The 26651-nt window shown below is 40.5% G+C and overlaps 2 protein-coding genes across 2 annotated transcripts in view; one reads left to right on the top strand and one right to left on the bottom strand.

Annotated features, from left to right (window-relative positions):
* The window catches only part of lin7a (lin-7 homolog A (C. elegans)), a 33433-nt gene extending 9389 nt beyond the window's left edge, over window positions 1-24044 (bottom strand). The window contains exons 1-3 of the mRNA XM_018661893.2: window positions 23938-24044; window positions 11178-11296; window positions 2048-2119 (exon numbers count right to left, since the gene is read on the bottom strand). Coding sequence (XP_018517409.1) covers window positions 2048-2119; window positions 11178-11296; window positions 23938-23974 — 228 coding nt within the window. The 5' untranslated portion in view covers window positions 23975-24044. The remainder of the gene's footprint in view (window positions 1-2047; window positions 2120-11177; window positions 11297-23937) is intronic.
* Window positions 1-26651, top strand: part of acss3 (acyl-CoA synthetase short chain family member 3) — a 70670-nt gene that overhangs the window by 7168 nt on the left and 36851 nt on the right. The window lies entirely within an intron of this gene.

The raw sequence follows: 26651 nt of genomic DNA, 5'->3' as shown, positions 1-26651 counted from the left end.
TGTAAGGGGAGTTATATGCAGGACCTAATTTGGGCAACAAGTGCAAAAAAGAAAAAAATATTAGATGAAAGATAGAATAGTAATAATAGTAGTAAAATTCTGAAATAATAATCTGTTAATTAGTGAGCTTTAGAGGTGCTAGGAGATGTATTTTTAAACCTTAGAGAGAGCCAGGATATCCCCTGCTACCAGTCTTTATGCTAATTTAAGCTAATCACCTCCTGACTCTAGCGCCATTAAAGCACAGATAGTATGAGAGGTATTGATCTTCTCAGCAGTTCTCTCCAAGAATGCAAATAAGTATGCTTATCAAAAATGTTGGATTATTCCTTTAACCAGGTGTTCAATTACTATTCACCAGACTCTGCAATACTGCGCTCAGCACAGTGTTAATGGAGCCAACAAAAGAGGAAAGAGCTGGTCAGCAGCGCTTACGATATGAAGCCTCGTACAATCCTCCTGCAAACACACACACAAAGATGTGCTTCTCTCTGTTTTTTGTCCTCTTTTTTAAAATTCACATCGTCCACCCACTCCCTGTGATGTGCTGAAGAGGAGTGGACCCAGCTGGACATGAACCACTGAAGGACCGAGAGGCGCTCTCATCTCCTCTCTTCCCCAGCATCTCATCATCCACATGATCCTCCTCTTCACATGAAAACAGACAAGCTCTCCCCCCTTTGTTTTCTCTCATAAAGGCCCATGTCTCTTGCAGGTGAAGCACTGATTAAAAGTCCCGCTCAAGTGGTCAAGCACATCTCTTTTGTATATTGAAATTAGCATTCATGCCACACCTGGAAATGCATGATCTGAGCTTGTCTACCCGTGACAAGGATGTGATATTTCCTGAACAACGGGCAACAAAAAAAATCTACCTGAATAGGCATCTGATCTAAGTTACATCCAAGAACCAACATGACCAATTCATCTCAGTTTGATTCAACTCTACACTTTAGACTTTGATTAAGAGCAAAATAAAGAAATCAGTCCATTACAGTGAGCCTGTCAGATTTGATAACATCTTAACAAATATGCACATTTATCATTATATTATTTCAAAGGGTCATTTTTCTTCCGGTTTGACAACAGTGTTGATAATAGACTAAATTTGTGTTTTATGGCTCTGAGCAAAACAGAATACAGATTAGATGGAAATCTAGTGACTGCTAATCTGATGATTCAGTCTGGATATTATGTGGAATTGGAGATAGATTTACAGCTCAAATCAGAGACATTTATTAACTGAAGACTGTTTAACTGAAGGGTGAACAGCTGGGAATGATAATGGTTTCATTTTGAGGGAAAAAGTGGTTAACATATTAAACCTTGAGCTCATATAGTGCTTTAATATATTATCTGTCTTTCTTCTGGGAGAAACTGTAGTCAAACTAAACATTTGATAACAGACTAAAATGTCATGCTAACTGCATAGGGGATTACTACCGGCTAACCAAACCAGCTACCTGTTCATCTGCATCCTCCAGTTTGTTTACATGTCTGACAATATGGATTTAGCTGGAGTGAATACTTAAGACGTATTTGACTACTAAGGAAATCCAAGGAAACTAAGTACAATGGTTTTTGCAGTGGACCTCCATCTTCTCATGCAGTTAGCAACATTAGCTAATCCAGTGGGCTAATTTTTTAACTGATTCAAATTACAACTTTTTTTTCACTGTAACAACTTAAATGTTATTTTGTCACTTTTTAAATATGCTTTTTGTGTCATGGATATTACAGCCAAAAATACACTTGAGGTAAACCTTAGCTGATATTGTCATTCATTCTTTTGTCTTGTTCCTACAAAATTGGTGCTCTCACTTGTTATTGCTTAATTACACAGACACACTCTTAATGAGGGCCATTAGCAAAGTAGAACATACTTTGCTAATTTCATTCTGCTTTGGCCAACAGACTAGATGAGACTGATATCATGGGATAATGTGATTAACAGATAGTTTGCCACTCATTAGTTACAGTTTTTATTGGTCATATTTAATGTTTCTTAATAACTGATGTACAGCCAGACCTCCAAAGCAGTTCTTACCTTAGCTGTGGCCCTCGCCTGGTACTCTGGACAACCATTCACTGTAATTGTTTCGTGCATGTACTGGTACACCTGAAAGAAATGAGGAGAGACGGGATGTTGTAATTATGTTTCGCATGGTTGAAATCTGAATCCCCACCCTGAATCTGAGCTCAACCTGTTCATTTCCATAGTCAAATAATGGCACTCCTTCACAGCTGGCTGTGCAGCGAGATACTGCATTAACAGGCCGACAGCATTCCAGTCCTGAGTTATTGTAGGCAAGTTTTACCCAAAAGAGCTACTCAAAAGGGTCTGCTTATATTTATCTTACAAATGCAAATAATCCTATTATTTTGCCAAGCCATGTACTTGTAGGTAAGGTAGTGTGCAAAGGTGCCAGTAATGAAAATGATACTGTTAGTCTTAACATAATCAAGATGAATATTTGTTCAGCACCTTGGTATGCTTATATTTCTTAATAAATAATAATAAAATCTTAACTTGAGAAATGGAGGCAGAGTGTGGTCCTGACTTTATAAAAAGCACAGACGTTTCCAGAACAGGCAGTAATACATTACTGCTGGGCCTGAACTGATGCCAAGACATGGGTGGCTGTACATCCAGTTAGGTGAAAAACAAGGTTTTCTGCCTATTCACTGAGGCAGACAGAATCAATGCAGGCAGCTGACCTTTCCAATTAAGACATGTCTTGTAAAGACACCTTACGACTGAACTTGTTCAAAAGATAAACGACGGACTGTGGTGCATGAGGATTTTTGGTTAATATACTGCAATACAGACAAAAAAACTTTTCTGGAACTCTGACGCTTTTAGACTTTTAAATCAGTCAGATATGCCACATCCCTCCAGTGCTGCAATGAAATAATCAACAGTACAATAGGACGATGGAGATGGAACTTTAAAATGATTGAGATGTATGGGCTGATTACAAAAAGTCTCAGGGGAAATATTTTTTGCTGAGCTGATGCAACTGACTTGATGAAACACATAAATTACAGCAGAGATCACATGATTTCAGTGGACAAGTTTTCCAAGCAGAAGCATAATCTACTTGTTCTAATCTTCCATTTATGGAAGTTGCAGTTAATTTAGCAAATGAGCAATCAAATTTTAATCAGGCTAATGATACTGTACATTCTTCAATGTAAAAACAAACTCAGAACTATGACATATTAGATACTGTGGTTCACAAATGAATTTTAATCATCTCTTTCCACTCACTAGATGTTGCCTCTCATCAAAGCATGGCAGCTTGCCTGGAAGCGAACACGCCTGGTAGCTCTCACGTACCACAGTACAACATCACAAAGGCCTCGCTTCTCTGAATCATCAAATGAATGTATACTGATAGGATATAAACCCTGAGATATTTGTATGTAGAGATCTCAGAATGGGGAAAAAAATATCCCTGAGCTTATGTTATGTTGTTTGCTCATGAATCTCAAAGAAAAAAAGAAAAAAGAAAAAAAAGAGTTGCTTTTGAGAGTGCAGCTCCACATTTCAGACTGCAACACATTTTTGTAGATTTATAGCGCTGATGTAAGTGGAGAAAAGGAACCTGCAGTCCACACACACACACACACATTCAACTCCCAAATGATACCTTTTCCCGAGGACTTTTCCCACCTTTGCACTTTTTAAGGCTGAGCACAACTTTAGAAATGCCATGAAAGGTTTTCCTTGCCTCAGTCTATCTGCAGAGTGGCTTCCTTTTCCCTCAGTTATCCTTTTTTTCATAAAACACTGCTGCAACTGCTAATTACACCTATTTATTCTGACTGCAACTGTCTCTACCACTTAGCACTTCTCAGACATGGAGTCTGTGACAATGCCGGCTTCACTGGTCTGTTAAAGTAATGGCTTACGGGCCATCAAACGCTGGTCTGTGTTATGTAAATGTTTAGAAAAGGTTCTTTTGAAACCTGACAGGAATGTCACAGACAGAGCTGCAGTTCTCATTCAATACATCATGAGAGCATGAGTGCTGAAGTGAAAGATAATGATTCCAAGGAGGAGAAGCTTCAGTCTCTCGCAGAGTGCATCACTGATGGATTATAAAACTTATTTTTCAGGCTTAAAACTTTAATTAATGACCATCGTGAGCACAAGGGAGGCTGTCGTCGTATTATCCCTTAATAATATTTTTGTATCAATTTCATAATTTATTAGATAAAATATAAAACTCTCCATCCTATTTTAGACCCATTTAGTCTGAGAGCGGCACGTTGCAATAACAAAGTAAAACTTTTTTTGATTCTTCTTCAAGCCCAGTTTGCTCACATACTATATGTTATGCTTTAATTTATGGTGGATATCCGTACTGTAAGTTGGTATTAATGAAAATTGAAAAATTAAGGCGAGATGATTGGCTACATTTCAGTGTTAGTTATTATTTTTTGGCCACTGAGAGGCAGCGAAGGAAGCCATTATACAACACTAACATATTATTCATATTATCCCTTTATCAACATACAGGTCCAGCAAGCATGAAGCAATATAAGCATTAGCCAACTGGCATGTACAAGTCAAATATTCACTCTCCTTTCAGCTCTCTTTTGGTTTCTACCAGCACCAGCTAGCTGTTAATGCTAACACTGGCTATGTAGTGATAGCAAAACCTACATATACCATGGTTAAAATTGTTTTATTTGCAGTATTTCCAAGTTTATCAAACAGAAACATTTTTATTATTATTATTGACTGAAAAATTTCTTATGGTGCTCAAAAGAAGGCAAAACAAGACACACATTTAACATCTCTTTTCTTGTTTAACCCGAGAGCTTTGCCCTGAATAACAGAGTCACAACTGCTGTGTGCTTTTGAATGTCAGTCTTCACTTATCCTGGCTGCACTTTGCTCTAAAAAGGCCGATTGTCCTGCAGGCGTCTTTTAAATTCCTCTCCTGCCCTTGTTTTTTTTTTTTTTTTTTGCAAGACGTCTTCACTGTCTTTCTCTAGAACACAGATACCTTCCCTCCACACACGATTCCCTCCTGCCTGTTTCATCAAAGAGAGTCCTGGCGAACATAAACACACACTTTTCCCGGTAGGATACTGGAACTAACACCTACAAGGAGGACGTCACAGAGCCTGAGAATAGAGAGAGAGAAAGAGAGAGATGCTTGTGGGGCAAACTGACGTGACAATGCTGCTTGTAACCATGGCTTCCTGCTTCCTCTACTGAGTCAGAGAGATGGAGAGAGGGAGAAAGGGGGATGGGTAAAAGAGAGGTCTTAGCCTGGTTGATGTTTTAGGAAAAAAGATGAAAACCAGCGCTAGAACTTAACAATGCACTTCCCCGCAAACCACAACACAGAGGCAAAATACTGAACCTGCACCGACTGATTTAATGTACCTTTCATCATTTGACTTAATGCGATGTGGGAGGCAGAGGCATTGGGATGGAATCAACACAAATCCTCGCTTGCTTTCGCTTTTATAAAATACATAATCTATTATGTTGATTGAAAATCTCTGCTGAAGTGGAAAATCAACTCCAATGTTAGAGCTGATGAAAGATGCGATCACTCCAGCCTGCTTATTTTTTTTTTTTTTTAAGCTTCCTGTGTTCGTCAAATGGAACTCTCTAACCCAATATACTGCGAATTCCCACTCTCCATCATTTCCAGCTGGTTAGCTCTTCCAGTCATCTCGATCTTGTGTCCTTCCTTTCCCATTTGCAAGGCTGATTGACCCTGACAACTCTTTCAGGCTGATGCAGTGAGACTAACACAGAGGCACAAGACCTACCCCCCCGCCCCCCCTCCAAAATCCTCATCACTGATGAACGTGGTGGGGAAAGACAACCAGCTCATCATCAAACTCTGTCTCTTTGTCATTTAGCCTGAACAGGCTGTTTTCCCTGCCGTCCATTCTTCACATTGACAGCCAGCCTGTCATCCTTAACAAGGCTGATTCATGTTCGGCAAATTCTATTGATGTAGACATTGGGTGGGGGGTGGGGGGGTGTCAGGTTTGGAGTTGGACTTACAGTAGGCTTTTTAATCTATAGACAAGATTAGTATGTCCACCTTGTCAGGCACAGCGACGGCCCACCAGACTGTGAAATGAGCTACACCACATATGTGTGTAAGGAGGGAGGGATCACAGATTACAACACAAGGCCTGGACAAGAAAGAAAGGTCATCTGCAATAATGAAATGTCACAGAAGTGGGTGTGATCAAAATGAACAACAGGGGGGTTGGACTTACAGTTTAACCTGTGCTTTATGGCTCTTTTAGCTTGAGACTAGTTAATCCTGAAGGGGTGACTCACAGGAAAGAGAAGCCAGTGCTGTTAAAATGATAAATAGATATAGTAATTATAAAGCAAGAAGTGGAGATGGGGAAAACTGCTGCTGTTAAAGCCCTAAAAGCAGTGTTTTTGCTTCTTTTACAAAGCATATAGTATTTTTTAGACTGATGGATACATTTTCTCCTCTTCCAGACAGCTAATGGATTCAAATGACTGTCATTATGTTATGAAAATGAACTTTCAGAGACTTCAGAATTGCTCGAGATTGGAATTCCATCACTGTGAACATTTCTTTTTTAGTCAAAATTATGTTATAACTTTGTGGTTTAGAGTGCTGATTTATTTCCTCCAGGGTGGTGCATTCATGTGTTGCGTGACATGTGAGATCTGAGAAGCAGCTGCTAAACACACACCACACACACACACACACACACACACACAATCAAGTTATAATGTAAAAATAGAAACTATAATTGACTGTAATTAGTACTTTAGTAAGTTTAAGTCTCTCCAAGTTTCCTTTCATGTAATACTGGAATAACTGACCTTCATTGGCTTTTTAAAATGTTAAGAAATACATTCAAATTCAAATAGAAAAGTATAATGTTTTGGGAGGTGGTTGGTAGCGGTGTAAAGTATAGGTATGTAAATTGCAGTAAAGGGGCTAAAATTGGCAAAAACACCACTGTGATTCTGTGGAGTGATGTTGAAGTTGAAAACATTTTTTTTTTGTGTGTGTTCAGAGATCATCTGAAAGTCAACCCTGCAGTTGTAAATGCTTTCTCTCGCCACAGACGCGCACATTCAAGAGGACTTGTGTATATCGGCCCATTAAATCCTGCCTAACTACCGCCTTCCCACTGAGATCCCCTTCCACTCCGAACTCCTCTACCTAATTGTTTCCGATGCAAACAGTGCATCGGAGGACACAGCTGCTGAGAATTCCACCACAACAGCTCCTTTAATGCTCTGCATAATAACAGTAATAATCTACAGTATGCAATAGCCAGCACTTACAACCTGTCCTCCAGCTGGCTCAGCACCACGGAGAGAAGCTGTTGTATCATCGGTTCTCACAAACCTGTAATCGTCTACCACAGTCAGCCTCACGGCCTCACTGCAGCTCACTAATCCCAGAGCATCTCTGATGGTTTCCCTGGTGACTGCCTTTAGCCAGCTCTTTGTGGGTGAAGTGGTCTGCGTCTTTGACTCTTGGCAGAGGGCAGCCGCTGCTTCTGCTTCGGCCGCGACTGTTGCTGCTGCTGCAGAGGCCCTTTTTTAAAGGTTTTTGAGAATCATTGTCATTGCACTCCAGTGACTGGCACTGAGATCAGCCAGGCTGTTGCCAGATGTGCAGCCGGTGCCAGGATGTGCTTGGCTTCCCTGAGCAGGCCAGAGCACAGCTAAACCCCATGAGAAGAGAGGACCAGTTCTTTCTTTCTCTCTGTCACTCTGCATGATGTCAGGGGTTTTACGTAATGTGGTGTCACTGCTAGTGTTGGTAGACCTTCTCTTATCTTGTCTAGACACAAAATGACACTGCAAAATGAATGTGGTTATAAATTTAGGAAATATGGTTAGAATTTGTTAAAATTCTGCTGAAAAGACGACTGAAATATATGGGTGATTTATGGATCAACTGACCTCTCACTCATCAGTAATACTGAATATAAACTGATCATTTGTTTTAACAAACTCAGAATTTGCGAAGTAACAACTGTCAAATAAGGGCAATAGAATATACAGTACAGTGTTTCCCTCTGATACAGTACAGTGGAATAGTTGTATAAAGTCAGGTAAAAGTATTTACTTGTATTTATTGCACTTAAGTACAGTAGTTGAGTAAATATACTTAAGTTTCTTTACAGTTGCTTAAAATTGAAACAACCTGAAATACGACCGCTATAAAAGGCCTGAAATCATGTGACATGTGAAGTAGTGCTATTTGTCTGCTCTCTACACTGTGTACTATGTGACTGACATATCCTTGTTTGATAGTTTCAGATTCTTCCTCTTTGGTCTCTGTTTGATACGGTATCAGTTTCCCCCAACACATTAAATAACAGATTTTCAGAAAACAGATTTCTCCTTTCTGAAGCTCTGTTGTCTCCTACAAATTCTGTTTACAAGGAAATATTTTTATTGAACGTGCAAACTGTTTTTCATTTGTTTCTCCACCCACATCCAAATGGCAACTAAAGCATAATTAACATTTTCATATTTATGTTTAGGCAACTCAAAGCTCTTGCTTAAGGCTTAGGTAAAGGTTATGTTGTTAGTTAAATACTGAAAAACTCAGTGCTGGCTTAAAACACATAAATGCATTGACTCTTTTAGGTTATTAACCAAAACCATGATCTTTTTCTAACCATAATCTTTAAGACCACCCACCACAACCTTTTCCCCATCACTTCTATTACACCTTCTTTTAATATGAGCCAACCCTGAAGCAGTGTGTTTGTAATTGTGACAAAAAAATGTTGAGACTTTCTTCATTATTCTGTTAACCCCCACCCCCCATAAATATTTAAGTTACAAACTTTTGATTTAGAAAGTGAGTTTTGTAAACCACAAACTGCAGCAGCTGGAATAGAAATCCTTGAGTTACTGATATAGATCAATAATTCAAAATATATTATGGTTATTTTGTCCTTTGGGGCAGCAACACAACTCCCTGTAGAGAATGTAGTGGCTCTTCTCCCCCGACATACTGATCAAGTTAATTTACTGCATTCATTCCCGGGACAAATTACATGTTCACTTTGTTTGCAATTAACTTGCAACATGGAGGCCATTGTGGCATCTGTCATCTGCTTCCCTGCCTCTTCAAAGTCCTGTTTGCTTAACAAATACACGCCACCGGGTAATGCTACAGTATATCACAACAGACAGGACACTAAATGTACAAGATGTGTTGTTATCAGCCAGCAGTGGTGTCATGTAGAGTGAATGCTCCTGTTTGTTTTGTACTCCGTCCTCCTGATGAGTGGTGTTAAGATGATGGATCAGTGGGTGGCTGTTTTTGCGTGCGTGCAAATGAAAGCATTTTAACGAGAGGAGAAAAACAAGAACTCCCATTTATGACTCACTCATTTATTCCGTCCCTGTAAAATGTGATTAAAACCAATCTCTAACAGTGATTTGCTTAATTAAAATTCAGTGTAACGAGCTTATCAAACTTTCAAGTTAATGAAATGCTCATGATGTTTTCCGTCCCCGTGATCATTTTAAATGCTCTGTGCAAGTTTTTCATGCAGTCAAAAAATATACCTCGGTGCGTCAGAGTTTTTGGTGTTCGGCTCCAGCTGCAATAAGGCAGGGCAATAATCTCTGACGTTTCCATTATGCGGCAGTCATTTGTTGATTGATGTAACGCAACAGGGACTTCAGGGTACGCTCTCTGGTTTCGTTGTTATTGCTGTAATTCCTCCAAGCTCGCTGTCAGGTTGACTGTGGAAGCATCAGGGGTGACCTGAGAGCACTACAGCATCATCAGGGAGGGTGATCTTCCACCTTTAGCAGAGGCATGAAATATCTAGAATAATAGCTTGTGTTTACTGCTTAAAACATCTGCAGCGTGTTGCAATGGCCGATAAAAATGTTGATTTGGAGTTTGGGTTTAAAGTCAGTGTTGCAACTAGTATGTTTTACACTATATTTGCCACCTTGTTCAGTTATGCAGTTGCACAGTCTACGGCAACAAAATGGGACATTGAGAATGAAGCATTTGTGTTTTGAGGGAGAAGGTGTGTATTTAAAGGAAAGAAAGGCCTAAAAGAGAGGCTGGCATGTAAAGTCATATACACTATATGAGACAAACTTTGTCCTCTTAATGTTAATTCATCATTTAGCTAATAATTCAAAAATGATCTGCTGCATTAATTCTTTTTTCCTTAAGGTCCAGATGGTCCAGATGGCTGTGCCAAATGTCAAAATCAGCATTTAGAAAACTTTAAACACTGCAACCATGGTAAGATTTCATTATAAGCATAAACATACAACATAAATGCAGGATAAAACCACTCTCATGACCTCTTTTACTAGTTTGTTTTTAAAGAACATTTTTTTAAGAGACTTATTTTAGATGCAGCACAAATAGATACAAAGTTAGCGGAAAGACATGAGGGCGTGTGAGTGAAAATGAATTTTCCTAGGGCATTGCAAGCTGTGTTGAAGATGCATCCATACAAGTTGAAAGTGTTTCAGCTTGAGCGAAACACCTGTGCTTCTCCCAAGACTTCATGAAACTACTTTATAATGTAAACACACAGAGATGAGAGGAAAAAAGAAGAGAGAGAGAGAGGCTGGAGGGAAATAACAGAGATAAAACTGGAGTTCCTGGTGAGTTCTGTGTATCGGCTGTTTGGGTTATATAAACACAAACCGCTAACGGATCTCTGGTGGAATTCACATGAATAAAGCTAGGCGAAAAATTTGCTTTGCTTTAAAGGACGAGAGAACAAATCACTTATGTTGAGAAACTGAGAAACTAGTGAGAAAAATGTCTGGCTCTTCAAACATTAGTCTCTCTCATCGAGCAGCACGGACATGATAAAAGATAATAAAGAATGCCTTGAACTCGCTTGGTGTGTTCAAGCTATGCTATACTTGAACCTTTATTTACTGGTGCAACAGTCAGTTATTGTCCAGTATCACCAATAGAAGCAGTGAGGAAAAACAACACAGCAGTGAGCACAATGATTGACTGTAGGAGCTGAGGAAAAAAACACCACAGCAAGGACTGCTAGCATGAGAAAGGTCATCCAAATAAAATAAACTAAAAAAAAAAAGTCTCACAAAAGAAAAAGAATCAAAAGACATGAGTCTGGCTTGTGTTCACGGACCAGCGGTTCTTTCCCCGAGGGTGACTCACCTCTCTGATGGCTGTGCAGAACTCGCTCTGAAGGACCTTCTTCAGAGACTGGAGCTTGTGACCGGGGACGTCACCTGACTCCTGCAGCTTCTCCAGCAGCTCGATGGCCCTGGCAACATCTGGCACAAAGAGAGCGAGCAAGCGAGAGAGAGAAAGAGAGAGAGTTGGTTATGAGTGCATGTGTGTGGAGGTTCATGCCATACGGACAGTGGGGAGAAAAGAAATGCTCCATTCAATTACATTAACAGCACGGCCATGAGAAAGGTGCTAGAGGGAATCAATGGGTGGGATAATGGAAAATAGACTGAGTCAAGGCCAGCAGTGGCAAGAAAGATAAAATGGATCCATGGATCGTTTTCATTGGCTCAGCTCTATGCATGAGAATGAAGGAGAAGGGAAATAAGTCAGGCAATCGTTTGTTCAAAGGTAACACTTCCTGGTAAGACTGGGCACCGGCGGGCATTACAAAGCATTTACACTAAACCATGAGCCTAAGTTGGAGGCTGTGACTCTGGGGTCTGCTGAGCTCTCCTCCCCTAATTAGCCCGCGCTGAATCAGTCCGCCAGCTTGACTGATTAATTTCTTGCCCTCTGAAACTGGCTCGCAGAATAGAGATACATAATGGAGGGAGAGGGAAGTGATTTGGCACTCAATCACTGGACTTGGACTGTTGGGTCAATAGCATGTTTTATTCAGCTTGTGTGTCCAGAGACCGTTGACCACACAAAGACAGATGATTGGTACTGTTTTACAGTGGAGCTGCTGAGTTTTCTCATATTGTTATTTCACCCTGAAATAGATTGGTTTGGTTTGTTGTTACATGTGCTACATGACTAATACTGCAACAAATGATTTTTATAGATTAATTATTCATTAGTTCCCAGAATCATGATGATGTTTTCACATTCAAAAATATAAAATTTTCAGTGGTATGCAACAGGGAAAAGCACCAATCTTCACACACGATGAATAAATCTTTTAGCTCTTTAAACACCAGAAAGATTTGAGAAATCATTTCATATGTATTTTATTTTGATATATTTCACAGTTTGCCTAGTTTATCTAACATTATGTACTAACCGCAACAGAACACCCACAGTGCGTTTGACTGACAGCCAAGCTGCTGGTTTAGATTCATGTCACCACACCATACAAGAGCATACTTCCACAGCTCCAACCACAGCTTTGTTGCCCAATGGGTGTCGATCAATACAGAACAGGCATCAGTGCATAAATATACACATTCTCTATATTACAGTGCATGTGATCTATATTAGCCAGACATGCATGTGTATGATATATATAAAGAATAAATGGAATAAACAACTTGGCATGACATGTTTTCCTCTTACTAATCAGTTTCTCTCCACACTGTCATCCCATTACCAGTGTTTCTTTTCACAGAACACAGTGAAAAACATAAATTGAGCTTTGAGACATGATATTCACACACACACACACACACACACTGATATTGGATTGTGGGAATATAGAGTAACTCAATAAAGCAGATGGCAGACAGAGAAGCTTAATGTTTGCAGACCAGTGGGAGACCAGAGAAGAAGCAGTCTCAGGCTCTGGCTGTGTGAATACTGTATAAGGCCATAAAAAGGAAATGTGAAACACACTACGAATTTGGCCTTTATTGCATTTCACCTTTATATTGTATATGGAGACAATGGGCACACCTCACAGAAATCCAATGCCTGTTTCTATTTCAAGCGCTGCATAATAAAGCACTGAGGATTATATCGATCCACTTGAAATTGCAAGTTCAGTTCCCATCGAGACCGGTTACGGCTCACGAGAACTAGTCCAGCGAGAGTTGTATTGGCAGATGAGAGCTGGCGATGGGGCTAGTCGTCAGGATAATGGTAATCAGCCATTAATCAAATGACTCAACTCAGAGTCTCGTTTAAGATGGTCATAGGTATGTGTATCATCTATGTGCACTTTCATGGCATTGTAATTAAAGTAGGCAAAAGCTTTTAATTCATTTTTCTCTGCCAGTCATTCCCCATCCTGTCCAACCAGCAGCTGTCCTCAGTCTGTTGCTGCTAGTTCCAGCTTGTCAATCCCCAGCTCTCTTTTCACCTGTCAAACTTTCTGTTCTTGCACAATGATGCAATTAATATTGATAATGCTGGCAGATTTACCACTTTGAAATTCTTTGTAATTTCTTCTAATTGATTTAATTCGGATGGGGATAATACAAATCATTGGCTGCCAGTTTTAGCAGCTAAAATGTGCCTGCCGCTAGCAAATTTCATCAGCTGTGGCTAGCTAGCTAGCAAATTAAGCTAACATAAGCTGTATAAGTTGATTGAACACACTGTTTTACAATATTTTAATGTTCCAAACGACTTGTGTTAAAGCCAGCAACCCATAAATATGCACTTGATGGCTACATATATGACAATACTAAAAGACTAAAGCTAAGCTAAAGAGCCAGCTAGAGAGCCGCTAATGTTAGCCCAAACTCTGATAGCATCCAGGACTCGCTTCCACACAGTGGGGAAATACTACACAGTGGATGTACAGAGATTTATTTAAATATCTCTAATCCCCAAAACTAATGGCGTAAGCTTATGATATGCTACTTGGAAGTAACGCTAGGTTACTACTGTAGGTGGCAAGCTAGTAAGCTGGACGTGCACACAAATGCAGCTTACGTTGGCATGGGTAAACAGAGAATCACTTCTATTATCTATTTGTCACATTTTTGGTCTTGTGTTTTTGGTTTTGGAAAGCATAAAAAAACACCGCCCTCTCCACTCTCTCCACTCTCCACCTAAATGCTAAATATAGCTCATACTACAACCCCACGCATGCAGCTTTAGTATGTAGGTAAATCTAAGCTTGACAGTTGCAAAGTTACAGTTGCTTGACAATTGCTTGTTGGTGGAGAGGTTTAGTGACCACCCCTGGTATTTCCACCTATGCCTTCCCAGATTGTTGAGCTATACTATTAATTGTGTTCCAGCCTTTTTGCCAGTTTTCTGCCTGCCCTGTTTTTTGACCTCTGCCTGCTTTTTTAGACACAGCCAGCTTGTTTTGCTCCTTTGTACTTGGTTGTCTCTTTTGACTTCTAACCTGTTGCTGACCTTTGCCTGCCTCAGCAATAAAGTAAACTTTGTTACAAGAATATACAGTGCAGGTTGGTACAACTCCTGAGGTTACATCTTTCCTGTGTTGGTACCTTATAGTTGAGTTATTAATGAGCTGGTTTTCCAAAAATGAAAACAAACACAGACACACAAAACATCATTTCCTTACTCTCAGACTTCTGCCTCAAAATAATAGAGGTAAATGGGATTTTGTTTGTACATCTTACAGCACTGAAAAACTTTACTTTTAAAAAATGTAACAGAAACATCTCCTTCCCGAAACATTGTTCTAGTTAAGCTTGCTGATTCACAGACCAACCTGTCAACAGTTTTTATACGGGCTACTTCTTCTCTCTCTAAGTAGTTTGACTGAAAACTGTTCGCTGCAAGGTCTGTGGATTTTTCAGTGTAACTTGGTGAATTTCTGTTGATGTTTAATTTGTTTTCACTGCTCTGAGTAGCACAAACAAAGGTCCACTGGAAGCAGAAATCTCTGAGAGCGATAGCTCAAAATCTGTGTAAATGTAGCTCAAACTATCTGCACGGCTAGATATATATTTGGCTGAACTGACCTTCAATGACAGCTGTGAAAAGCAAAGAGATTTGTTCATGCACTTATCTTTTTTTTTTTTTCAAGTATTTTCATCTGAAAAAGAAATCCACCAAGTGGGATTTTAAAGAGCTGATATTCGGCTAAGTTTGCTGTATTAATATTGTCTATCAAGGTGAAAAGGTCATATTTTTACCCCTGTGTCTGAATATCAAAAAACACAGATTCTGAATCGCTTGTAATGAGCTGGTACACTTCCAAGCAGCAAGGGCATCTGTCTAGGAGGTTTATGAGCATTTCTTTCTCATTAAATGGAGGTCAAGGGCCATCCAGGAGAGATTTTTTTTTTTTTCACATGCTCATTAGTAAAATTTTCTTCATCCACATCAAGGACTTTGACTAGGCATTTGGATCTTAACTTCAAAGATTAATGTTGCAGGATATTTTTTTTTGCCGCTGCTGCTGCTTTCATCTCACTGATCAGAAATGAGGCCTGCCCATTTTCTGATATAATCTTGAAACTTGAATGGGGCTAAATCTCAAATTTCCTAAGCTTTACATCAAAGAGAGGAGCAGCACAGTTTAAATTCAATTGAATGTTTCCGTGTTACCCATAGTGACAGCTATTGTATTCACTGAAATTACTCTAAGCCTGCTCCAGTCAATATATATCATGTTCCCTTGCAGTTTTATCCCTATGTAACAGCACAGGGACACAGAATCAGTGATTGCAAGACAGTGTAATTGCAGGTGTCCACACAAAAATGAATGGTAATAAGTGGTAATGATATAGCTCTCTAGTTCTTGCTGAGCAGCTCAGGAGTAATGAAATGTCTGCTTGCACTGCACTGGCACATTTTTCCTTTAGTGCTTCGAGTGATATCTAATGTCAGACACAGAAAATATGTCTGTGAAGATTTTCTGCTTCACTACCGCGCTGTTTTTCATTCACAGAAAAAAATCAAGGTATGGTCTTAGTGCAGCATAAAAACAGGTTTGATAAACTGGCACAAGTCTGCAGGACTATCTCTAGCACATAATATAGTATGTGGAATCTCTCTCCCTTTTGTTTATGGTCTCAGCTCTACCTTGCAACTCAAATGAAGCGCTGAGATTTAAGTGAAAACATCCCATGAGTGCACTCCAATACCCACTGCTCTGTATGCTTAATGCAAAAGTGGGCCATCAGATGAGTTGCGGCTGATCATGTGTAAAAACCCAGGGGGGACGAGGCACTGAAGGGTGATTGTGTTCCATGACAAAGCAGCTGAGATGACCACAGGGGTTCACGGTTACATCACATTAATAGGAAACTATTCCCAAATCAGATGTGCAGTGAAATGACATATTACATTACCTAATAGTCCAGCAGCGCCTGAATGACCTTGTGCACTCTGATAGCACTGACATAACCGTGGCGAAAGACCGCGCTCATCTTATACCTTAAGCTGTGAAATGACGGCGACAGAATAAATGAAGCATGGTTCAAGAAAACACCAAGTATGTGCTCAACACCCACATGGTGTGCCTGTTATATGCATGGTCTATGAATAGCTTCAGCTGGAGGGAAATACAGGAAACGTGATCCCACCAATGACTAACCAACTCTGCTAAGTGATAACAACATACATGAACGCTGCATAGATTTGACACATTTTACAATCTGTCATAAATAGATAATAAACAGTATGCAAATTACTGCCTTCACCTGTTGTGGAACAAGCACTGTGCCACTTTATACTTCCTTTACTACAGTATATTTCAGATGCCAGTTCTTTTTATGCCACTACATCTATTTGACAGCTATGGTTAGTGACTACTTTACACATTAACATTATTATGGATTAATTAAGGCAACAGTAATGATACAAAACTCTCACTGATTACTTTTACTTTTGATACTACTTTACGTTTGATACTACTAGTACAGTTTTGTTTTGCTTAAGACTGGGTATTACTATCTGACGTATCATCTTTGACTTTCAGTGCAATTTTGTTATTTTTAAGGTAATGTGGAAAACTCAGTTGTGTATTCCTATAACCTACAGACACGGAGCAACATTACTGTTCATTTGAAGTTGTGTTTCTGGCCACCTGGTGAATATGAACCTAGCATTCGAGTAGCTCCTTTTAGCTTTGTTTTTGGTCTCCACCCACTCTTTCCCCTCCATCCTTGCCATACAGTTTAAATGGGCATTTGTCACATTTGTCTTCTTCCACCTGCCTGTGTTGTTTTGTCTCTGCCTTTTTAGACTTTCTGCCTGCCAGGCCTGCCCTTTTTGTCTGGACTGCCTGCTTACCAACCCCAGCTTTTGACCAATGCTTTTACCTTACCTGTTTGCTTCTGAGTTGTGCATTTGAGTCTTTTATCTGTCTAACTCTGCTGTTTGTGTGTGTGTGTGTGTGTGCCACCACTAGACTTCATAGGAATCCTGCCTGACCTTATCACTCTTTCAGTGAAAATGCAGTGGAGGGAAATTAGCTTTCACCTTTGAGTGCTTTATTGTGCTGTATTGACTTTAGACCCACACCCCTACATTTTGTGCTCTAGGGGATTCAGCGGGCCCAGATGTGTGCAACATCTGTGCAGGGTTTTACATTCACTTCAATGAATACTATAAGTGTAAACCTTGACAATTTTTTATTCTGCCAAATTTAGCATATCTCGGAAGCAAACAGACTATCTGCAATTAGGTCGTTCTCACTGCATAGTTTGACAGATTCTTCTCCAAAGAAAGAGGAAAGTTGTTTCTGCTGTATCCAAATAAGGTTTTTGAAAACAACAGTGACACAAAGATAAAGCATCTTCCTTGCTCATTATCTGCCAGAGAAAAAAAACAAAACAAAACAACATAAAGATACGACAATGTGCAAAGGAAAATCGTCAAATATAATTACAGAGTATCTTTTGACGCCTGTGCGGAGTTGTAACACCGGTCAAAGTAACTTAATGCACGCTACATCAAGACACAATTACAGTGTAATGCACTGCTGCCATATTAAGCAGAATGATGACACCAGCAGAGATCCTGTCAGCAGTTAATTTCCCTCAGCTATATTTAGGGTGAAGGCATTCTCATTAGTGATACTTACTGATTAAATGAGTTAAGTTTAATGCAAGTTTTTTAATTATGCAACTGTCAGGACTTTCTCCGAACAAAGTTTCCATTGTGTGTAGATGATGGCATCACAAAATTTATGGAGGCTCATTACTGGAAAAAAATGTTAATGTTAAAAATATTAAATGTAGCATTAAAATCCCTAAAATCTGTGCTTTTCTCTCACATAACAGTGCCCAGCAGATTTCACTTCATGCTCTCATACCAGCAGTTCAAGGGATTCTACTGCTTCAAACAGAATTAAAATACTAGGAAGAGGCTGTTTCATTTTCCAAAACAAAAAAAAAAGTTTTATACGATATTCCTTTTATTTTTCACATCAAATCGAAAGATCCTGAATGAATGTATCACCACATATAATGAGTAAAGGACCAGAGGACCTGTGGTGCCTTCAAGTGGGATAGTATTTACTATGTTTGCATAAAGATCGGGAGGTAATCAGGTTGCTGATCGCTCTGGGTTCGTGGGTGATGATGTTTGCTGGCCTTTTATACATTTCATTGTCTAATGACAGCGTCCATTTTTGCTGTGTCGTATAGCAGCAGTGTTTTAATCACTTGAACGCCAAGCATATAGTGTGCCTGACTTCAAATGTAAAAAATATGACCTGGTGATATGAATTTGAAGGCAGCTCTATAACACAGAGGGGAGCCTGGAAAAACACGCAGCAACACATTCAGTGTTAATGGACCTCAACAATGTGGATTTCAGTAAAATGGTTACTAAGAAGAGCAGCAGAAACACAAGATGAGGCTGCATGTTTTCTTTAAGTCTTTTATTAGACTGAAAGGGAAATACAGCACACAAACCCTTCAACAAAGAAAAACTCCTTCCTAAAACACACGCTCGCTTTATATAAATCTGAAAATCTTGCATTTATTGAGTGATTTTGGCACTGTATTCTTAATGTAAAAAGAATCTGGCCAAGCATCAAGACATTTTTGCAGCATAGCCACAAAGTTTTTTCACAGCATAGAAATATATTAAGGGAAAAAATCGTAACATCAAGGGCTTTAACCATGTCTAATTCCTAATTTCAACAACAGGGTGAAATATTCTGTAGCAGCCAGCAGGCATAAACACAAGAGAACATAATGCAGGAGTAGGGCTTGTGTTTTGAGTAAAGGGGGGGTGTCTGTAATGTTTTGCTTCTTCTTGGGGAAAAACTCTCTTGGTTATTATTGCTATCCAGCTACATGGACTGAATGCAACAACTCCCTTGTCTCTCCCTCTCTCCAGGGGCTGTAGAAAAGCTTCCTACAAACTAAAGTAAAAATAGACAAAAACGAAACACAAGTTGGTATAGAAAATAATTTCTGGAAGGAACAAAAAAAAAAAAAAAAAAACCTAGATGGAGTACTACTTTGATCAGACCCTACTCTAACCTCATCACACAGTCATAATCTGTACACATTAAAGCGTCTTGTTTTCAATCTATTTTACAAGAATATTAAACTAGAATGACCGCAGCTGACGTGGTCTGTGCGGCACAATACCCTGGAAACTCATTTCCCTGAGCTCCTCTAACATCAGGCTGGCTGACTAAAAAAGGTCATCCTCATCATTCGCTGATTACAGAAAAGGCACAGAGCTGAACAAAGCCACAGTGACACGTAATGAAGGCTTCAACGCTCGACAGGGCTCCGCGACATTGTTGTCGGGCTTGTGTTCGTGCTGGGCAGCGCTCCAGTTTTCTGGTATAATTAGTCCATTTATAATAGTGGCAAGAAGTGAGCGTAATTCATTTTCAGTACTTAAAAGTTTTGTTTTGACAAAACTGCAGTGATGTAAATAAACACGTCCACATCAGAGCCTGAGCTCATTAAACCATGCGGTGGTGGTTAAACCCCTGCAACCTGAGCATCCTCTTTTCAAATTCTGACTTTGATTATTGATTGAAATGTCACTTTCCACCTCAGCAGACGACAGGAAGGGCTTGGATGACCTTTCTCTGACTCCGCTCCTACCTTTGTACCCGGAGAGATGCTGTGCGGATGTCACGCATGCTTGGATAAATTGTCCTGAAAAGGCCTTGCCATCTGCCACCGCCACTTTGACCTGGATGTCCTCGGTGCCCTTGGCAACTCTGCCGCTAATTCCAACCGTAAAAAGTGAAAATAACAGTGCTCTGAATGAGTAAAATTTGATAACAGGGTTTTACCAAACAAGTCCTGTCCCCATGCAGAGAGAATTACATCTAATTTGCCCTACTGCGACGATCGCCTCGAAGCACGACAAATAAATCACTCCTGGAGGGCTAATGACTCCTGCAGGAGCCTGTGGTGAAAGCAGAGACAGAAAACATCTTACTTTTATTGTCTCCTTCATCCTCTCTAATTACAGGACAGTGTCCCTCCAAGACAATGACTCTTGAGAGCCTTTGTTTCTGTATTAAAAGGGGGTTAGCTGAAATATCAACAGCTAAGAGTGACGTCAGCTTGTCAGCAAAACCTATAATCCTTCAAATCGCTGGTATAACTGAGAACATGTGATGGGAATAAGGTCTGGCCTCAGATCAGTGAACTTGCCATGATCTCTCAGAGGGGAAACAAGAACTGGGAGTAACGTGCTGCAGCTATTGCTTTCAGTCTATTCAGACTAGAGGAGACTATAAGCTGTATAAAAACCTTTCCATACAGTGAAGAAACCCATAGGAGTCACACTTGAAAAGGCAAAGACATCTGTCTGTGGTTGCCATTCTGAGCTGATGTTCAACAACCTCACAGGGAGACTGAAGAGAAAACACTTTCTTAGCAGAGAAACAGGACTCGATGGACCAGGATTATGATGCAGCTACAAGATGTTGCATTCTGTACAAGGAGCAAAACCTGCCTTTCCTAAAATTGAAAATCTATCGCTTTCATGCCCCTGCTAAGATATCAACAGGCCACTGCTCTCTCACTTTCTACCTGTATAAGCCAAGGAATAATGCAACAAGTTGTATTGCCTTTCTGGGAAATGTAGGAGGCAGAGGTACCATAGATAATGTAAATCTTCAAACATCACAGACTGACAATGGGTTTGTGGGTGCAATGGCATCCTTTAATCATACACTTGAGTGCTGTCTATATGCACACTGTAGTATGGATGTAGATATACAGACCGTGAGCCTTAGTATATCTCAGCTACTAATAAATGTCATGGATTTAAAGGTTCCCTGTGGAGTATTTGACCTCTAGTGACTCTATGGAGCTGTTTTTCTACGAGTGGGCCCCTCTTTGTTTATCTTGCGCACATGCATGAGGACGGACATTCACGCACGTTCACACACAGATGATGCGACACACATTCCTGTCAGTGATTTCACACTATTCCACCGATCGACAGCTAGGCTATTGACTGCATTGCCATGACATTTTATACAGACATTCACGGCCAAGGGATGAAGCCTACTGATGCTGGCATTGCTCTAACTTCTCCTCTACTGCCACCATGACGTTTACATTTGTGGTTTTGACATTCCCATTAGCATCGCCTGACATTGCTAATGTGCTAAATTAAAATTGTTAGCATGACAGCAATGCACCTCCTAAACATCAGCATGTTAGCATTTTCACTGAGAGCATGTTGCATGCGCCTGCTAGCATTCAGCTCGAAGCACTGCTGTACTGTTAGCATGACTGTGGACACTTGTGATCTTGTTTTAGTCATATTTGTTACAACTTGCAATTATTTCACACAAATTCTCCCCTTTTTTGGCGGAAGGGTCCACACCAGAACTTGTGTTACTCATTCTGCAGAAGTTTTGGACAAAATTCTTTGACAACAGCAACTGAGATACACCCACAATGACCTCTTCTGTCATTTTTTCATATCACAAAGCTTGTCATTTCTGGGACGTGCCGACTTGTAGTGAAATGCCAGATCCACAGAGAATGAGGAGTGGTTTTGTAATGTATACAGAGAAGTTCAAACCCATTGTTCTTTATAGGGCAGTGACGCTTGCTCATCACAGTCATTTCCTCCAACAATAACAGGAAGGCCAGTGATGTAAGATCTGTTCATCCTGCTGTGACCCAACAAGCCAAGTGGGAGCTCTGGAAATGAACATCTCTGTCTATTTCCTCCCTGTGTGTGTTTGACAGCCTCGGCAACTCAGCAGCTAAAGCCTACTCCCCAACAAGAGACGAAACTACCTTTTCATTAGCAATTATAGTGTTTTCTCCAAAGTGGCAGCAGCTGAAAAAAGGGAGTCTGTGATGCTGCCTCCCTCTCTTGACGGCTCCTGTGTGAAAATATCATTACTACTCCTTGTGCCATTACAGCTGCCAGCCGCTGACTGGTCAAATTCATGTCACAGCATGTGAATACGGATCACCCCCCACCCCCCCATACAGGCATGAGGTCATGTCTGACTTACTGCCCCAGCAAATGACTAAGATCAAATAAGGGTAAATGCTGACATTTTACAAAGATGTCAGACATTTCTTTCTCTTTGCTCAGTGTTTAAAGGTGTGTTTATCAGTACACCTAAGCCTCTTTGTATAATTCCATAGGAGTGGTGCGTGGGTAATGCATGGGTGTTATTGTTTTTCTGTTTGCCTGCTGCAATCATAGACTAATTACATTAATTCTGCATGGTATAGCACTTATTAAACGCAACAGATTGTGCATCAGTAAAGCTTGACTGCCCAGAAGCATTTCACTCCAGTGAGGAACAAATTGCAATTGAGCAAATGGACAAAAATCTAATTCCTTATTGCAGAAAATGACCGATTGCGGCTAATTACTTGGATTCCACATAACAAGTGACACCAGTCAGATTATTTCCTGCATAATAATTTATGCTCCCACCAGATAAAGTGTATTTATAGTCCCCTCCTGTGACTGCGAAGTGACTGGGGAGCCGATGCTAGCTTTTCTTGGCACAGAGGAAATGGCAAAGGTGTCTCCTTTCTTTATATTTGACACCTATTTCCTATGCAAGGCTTGTGCAACATTACATTTCACCAGCAGATATGCATTTGATCTGAACGTGAGAGTGGGAATTTTTCAGCTGTGATCTAAAAATAGACTCTTTTAACAAGAAAGTACAGGGATGTAAAGTGAGTATGTGCTTCTCCGGAGTGTATATAGGACACTTTGCATTTTTAAAAAATCTCCTATGGGACTTAAAGGATTGCTGGAACAATTTACTGTAGGATTACAGCTGTTTTCTATAAGGGTAGTGATATAAACTAAAGCAAAATTAGGTGGGAGTTCATCCTAGAGGCATTACTACCATATGAATGATGTCAGAGAATGCATGTGTTTAAGTCACATGGGCTACAATTACATACACTGTGTCAGCTCTTAGTAAATACTACCTGTGGTGCATTGGCAGGACTGGCTCGGCTGTGTAGTACCATCAGAAGATATCATTAGCCCTTAATTGCAATTTGCTTGCACGGCAGACTGTATGTTTCCAACAAGAGGACAACATGCCTCCTGTTCATATATCCTATAGGGTGAGGACCAACCTGCCTGACTCGCACCTGTCTAATTACAAATACAAAAGTTGTCTCCTGTCTTTACAAAGTAGATTTTCATACCAAAGTGCTCCAGCACCCGACGCTCTTTTTTTCCCCTTACAGATGAAGAGCAAAAAAGCGAGCTGTAACGGAGTAATATCGCCTAGGAGGTTACATAATATGGATGAGAATAAGCGAAAACACAGTAGTAGTGCTCATTCGTCAGATAGATTGTGGGTAATTCGTGTATGTCTCCGTGAAAACCTCGCGGAGGAAACAGGCGCTCCATCCGGCAAAGATGCACGCGCGGACCCGACGAGACTGGACGGGTTTATTTTAGAAAAGCGAGAGCTCGTTTTTGCCGTGAAATAACGAACCGTACGGATAAATCTGTAAGGAAATCTGAGCCGGGCACACAAAACACCTGGATCTACACCTCCATCTCGGGTTGCCAGGTCCTCGACGAAGTTTTCAAAGCGACAAAATAAAACCATCTGGTGACAAATTATAAATAAAAGCTCCGAGCGCCTTACCTCGATCCAGAGTGAGCGGTTGGACCACTGTCGCCATGACTGCTGTTTACTGGAGACTGGAGAGACTACAAGAGCTGCAGCATCACAGAGAGAGAGAGAGAGAGAGAGAGAGAGAGAGAGAGAGAGAGAGAGAGAGAGAGCTTGGGAGTGGTTGGGACGTACAGTATAGTGGTTGGACGTACAGAAATAATCTACCTCCATCCTCATAATATCTCATCACCTGGCAGCGTTTGCAGAGGAGCAGCAGCTTTGCACACACTCAATGGGACAAATAGAAATGTCCATCTTGGCACAATAAGGCGGAACAATCCACCACTACAGAGATATGACATTTTATTCAAGCTCTTCTGAGCATAAAATACATTTTCAACGGCGGAAAAAAAAAAGAATCATATTAAGACAACTGAAAGATTTTTTTCACGCATTTAAGAAATATATCTAATTTTAACCTCTTGCATTAGATTAAATGGCTTGTGGAAAAGTGATGATGTTGCAGCTGAGTAGTGGAGTTAATGAATTCATTCATTAAAGACACAGATCTGCACTGATTTATTACTAGTTCACTACATGGCCAAAAGTATGCGGACACCGAAAAAAGAAAAAAAAAATGATGTAAATAACTGAGTGTTTCTCATCATGGGCTTTAACAGCTGCTTCTCCTCTGGTTTCAGGCTTTCCACAAGATTTTGGAAGCTGAGCGAAACCACGGGAGCATTTGTGAATTGGCTCCTGATGTTGGGTGAAGAGGCCTGAGCTGCTGTTGACGTCCCACATCATCCCAGAGGTGCTGGGAAAAGGAAAAAGGGACTGGGAAGTCCTGGTTCTGAGTGGACTGGCCAAGTTCTTTCACACCAAACTGAGAGGAGCAAAAATTTCCTTGTGGCCCTTGCTTTGCGCGTGAGGGATTTGTCATGTTGAGAGAGGAAAGAGCCTTGTGTAAACTGATGCCACAAAGCTGGAAGCAAACTGTTGTCCAAAATATTGTTAGATGCTGTGGGATTAATATTTCCCTAAACTGGAGCTGCCCAAATCATGAAAAACAGCCCCTTTTGGCCAAACAGTGTATCTCATAAATCAGGGTTGCATGCAGGGCCAGTGTCGCGCTCTAGCTCACAGTGGGTGTGTAATAATTTATCGCAGACTAAATAAAAAAGTCAGTCATCAATCACAATATAACACATCTACAGCATACTACATGGTTTCACCACATGCAGCAGTTAACCTGCAGCCACGGTTTGCATGCCGAGACTCATGATCATGTGTACATGTGTGCTTTTGTGCCTGCACGTGTAAATGCTTAGCCACGTATAATCCATTCATCCATTGCACTTCAGAGATCAGTTCATCGCAGCCACGCTTGCCATTAAGGTTTATTGTGAACCGCTGAGCCATGCCGCCCGTTATCTCCTCTCTTGGCTACATGCACTGCTTGCAGCCTGATAAGGACTGAATGATGGTAGTGAACCTTAGTTGAAGGGCTTAAGGATTAATCCTCATGTTTATTTGCTACCACAGAACGGAGCCAAACCACTGACTCCCTTCATTTACTGTAGATCTGCTGCCTAATGGTGCCTGCTGCTGTGGCATACCTCGTACATGGCCACTCATTACGCTCGGCAGAGGCAGAGCTCAACAAAAACAAGTAGCGAATTGCCAGGCGGGGGTGGGTTTAAGGCAGCATGATGTGTCACGTGGCTTGCAAAACATGACTTCACCATGACAAATGCAGGCTGTAAACAGGAATAACACACCTGAGGGAAGGACCAATATTAAAGTTTCCATGTGCACAGCTGTTCAGAGCAAAATCCACAGTATGATATAGACAATGAAATATTTGAATCTCATTTATCTTTGCCTTAGCCTCCATATAACCATTTGGGAGGCAATTACCTCACTCCTAACCTCACTTCACTCCAAATTAGCTGCTGGAGTCAGTCCAAGAATGAAATTTAACAAACGTAAAATCAGTGTGCCTCTGCTAATACCTCTTAGACTCAGTTTTCATCATTTTCAAGCATTTCAGGGAATAATCGTAATCTGCTTGGTTTTTGATTGAAAATTCACACTAAACCTGCACATGTTTAATCACGCAGTCCATATGTGCTGGTGAATTCCAGCCACCCATGGTTCTACCCAGCTGCATGCAGATGTAAACTGGTGGTAAGTGGTAGGCTGGAGGGACGGATAGAGAGGGTGAGGGCTTAGAGAGAGTGTGCAGAAAGAGGGCACAGAGAGATTACAGGCTCCCATCCATATGGGCTAGAATACAGTTCTGCTTTTTTAGAGGTGGGATTATGCTGCGGCGCTCTTAAAGCCCTCAAACTGCAAATAAATTGATTTCTGAAAGGGCTCCACTCGACCAGAAGAAGATGCAAGAGGCTGTGCAGACAGGGCAAAAACAGGCGACTGGACCTTAGATGAAAGCTCATAGCATTAGTTTGTATCAGGGCTTTTATTTGTAGGCTGCATTTCCAAACAGTGCTCATGAAAAATAAATTCAACAGGTTCTGTCTTTAAAGGAACAGTTCAACATTTTGGGAAATACACTTCTTGGTGAGTGGTAGATGGTTGATGCATGGTTAATGTAAAAATACAGCCAGCAGCTGGTCGTCTTATTTTAGCTAAAAGACTATAAACTGAGAGACTGGCTCTGTTTGAAGATAACAAAATCTGCCCTTCAGCACTTCTAAAACATACTTATTCATAAAGTTTTT

Source organism: Lates calcarifer, linkage group LG18 (assembly GCF_001640805.2).
Source record: "Lates calcarifer isolate ASB-BC8 linkage group LG18, TLL_Latcal_v3, whole genome shotgun sequence".
NCBI classification, from domain to species: Eukaryota; Metazoa; Chordata; class Actinopteri; family Centropomidae; genus Lates; species Lates calcarifer.
The sequence above is the reverse complement of the archived record's forward strand: the minus strand, read 5'-3'. Positions and strand labels throughout refer to the sequence as shown.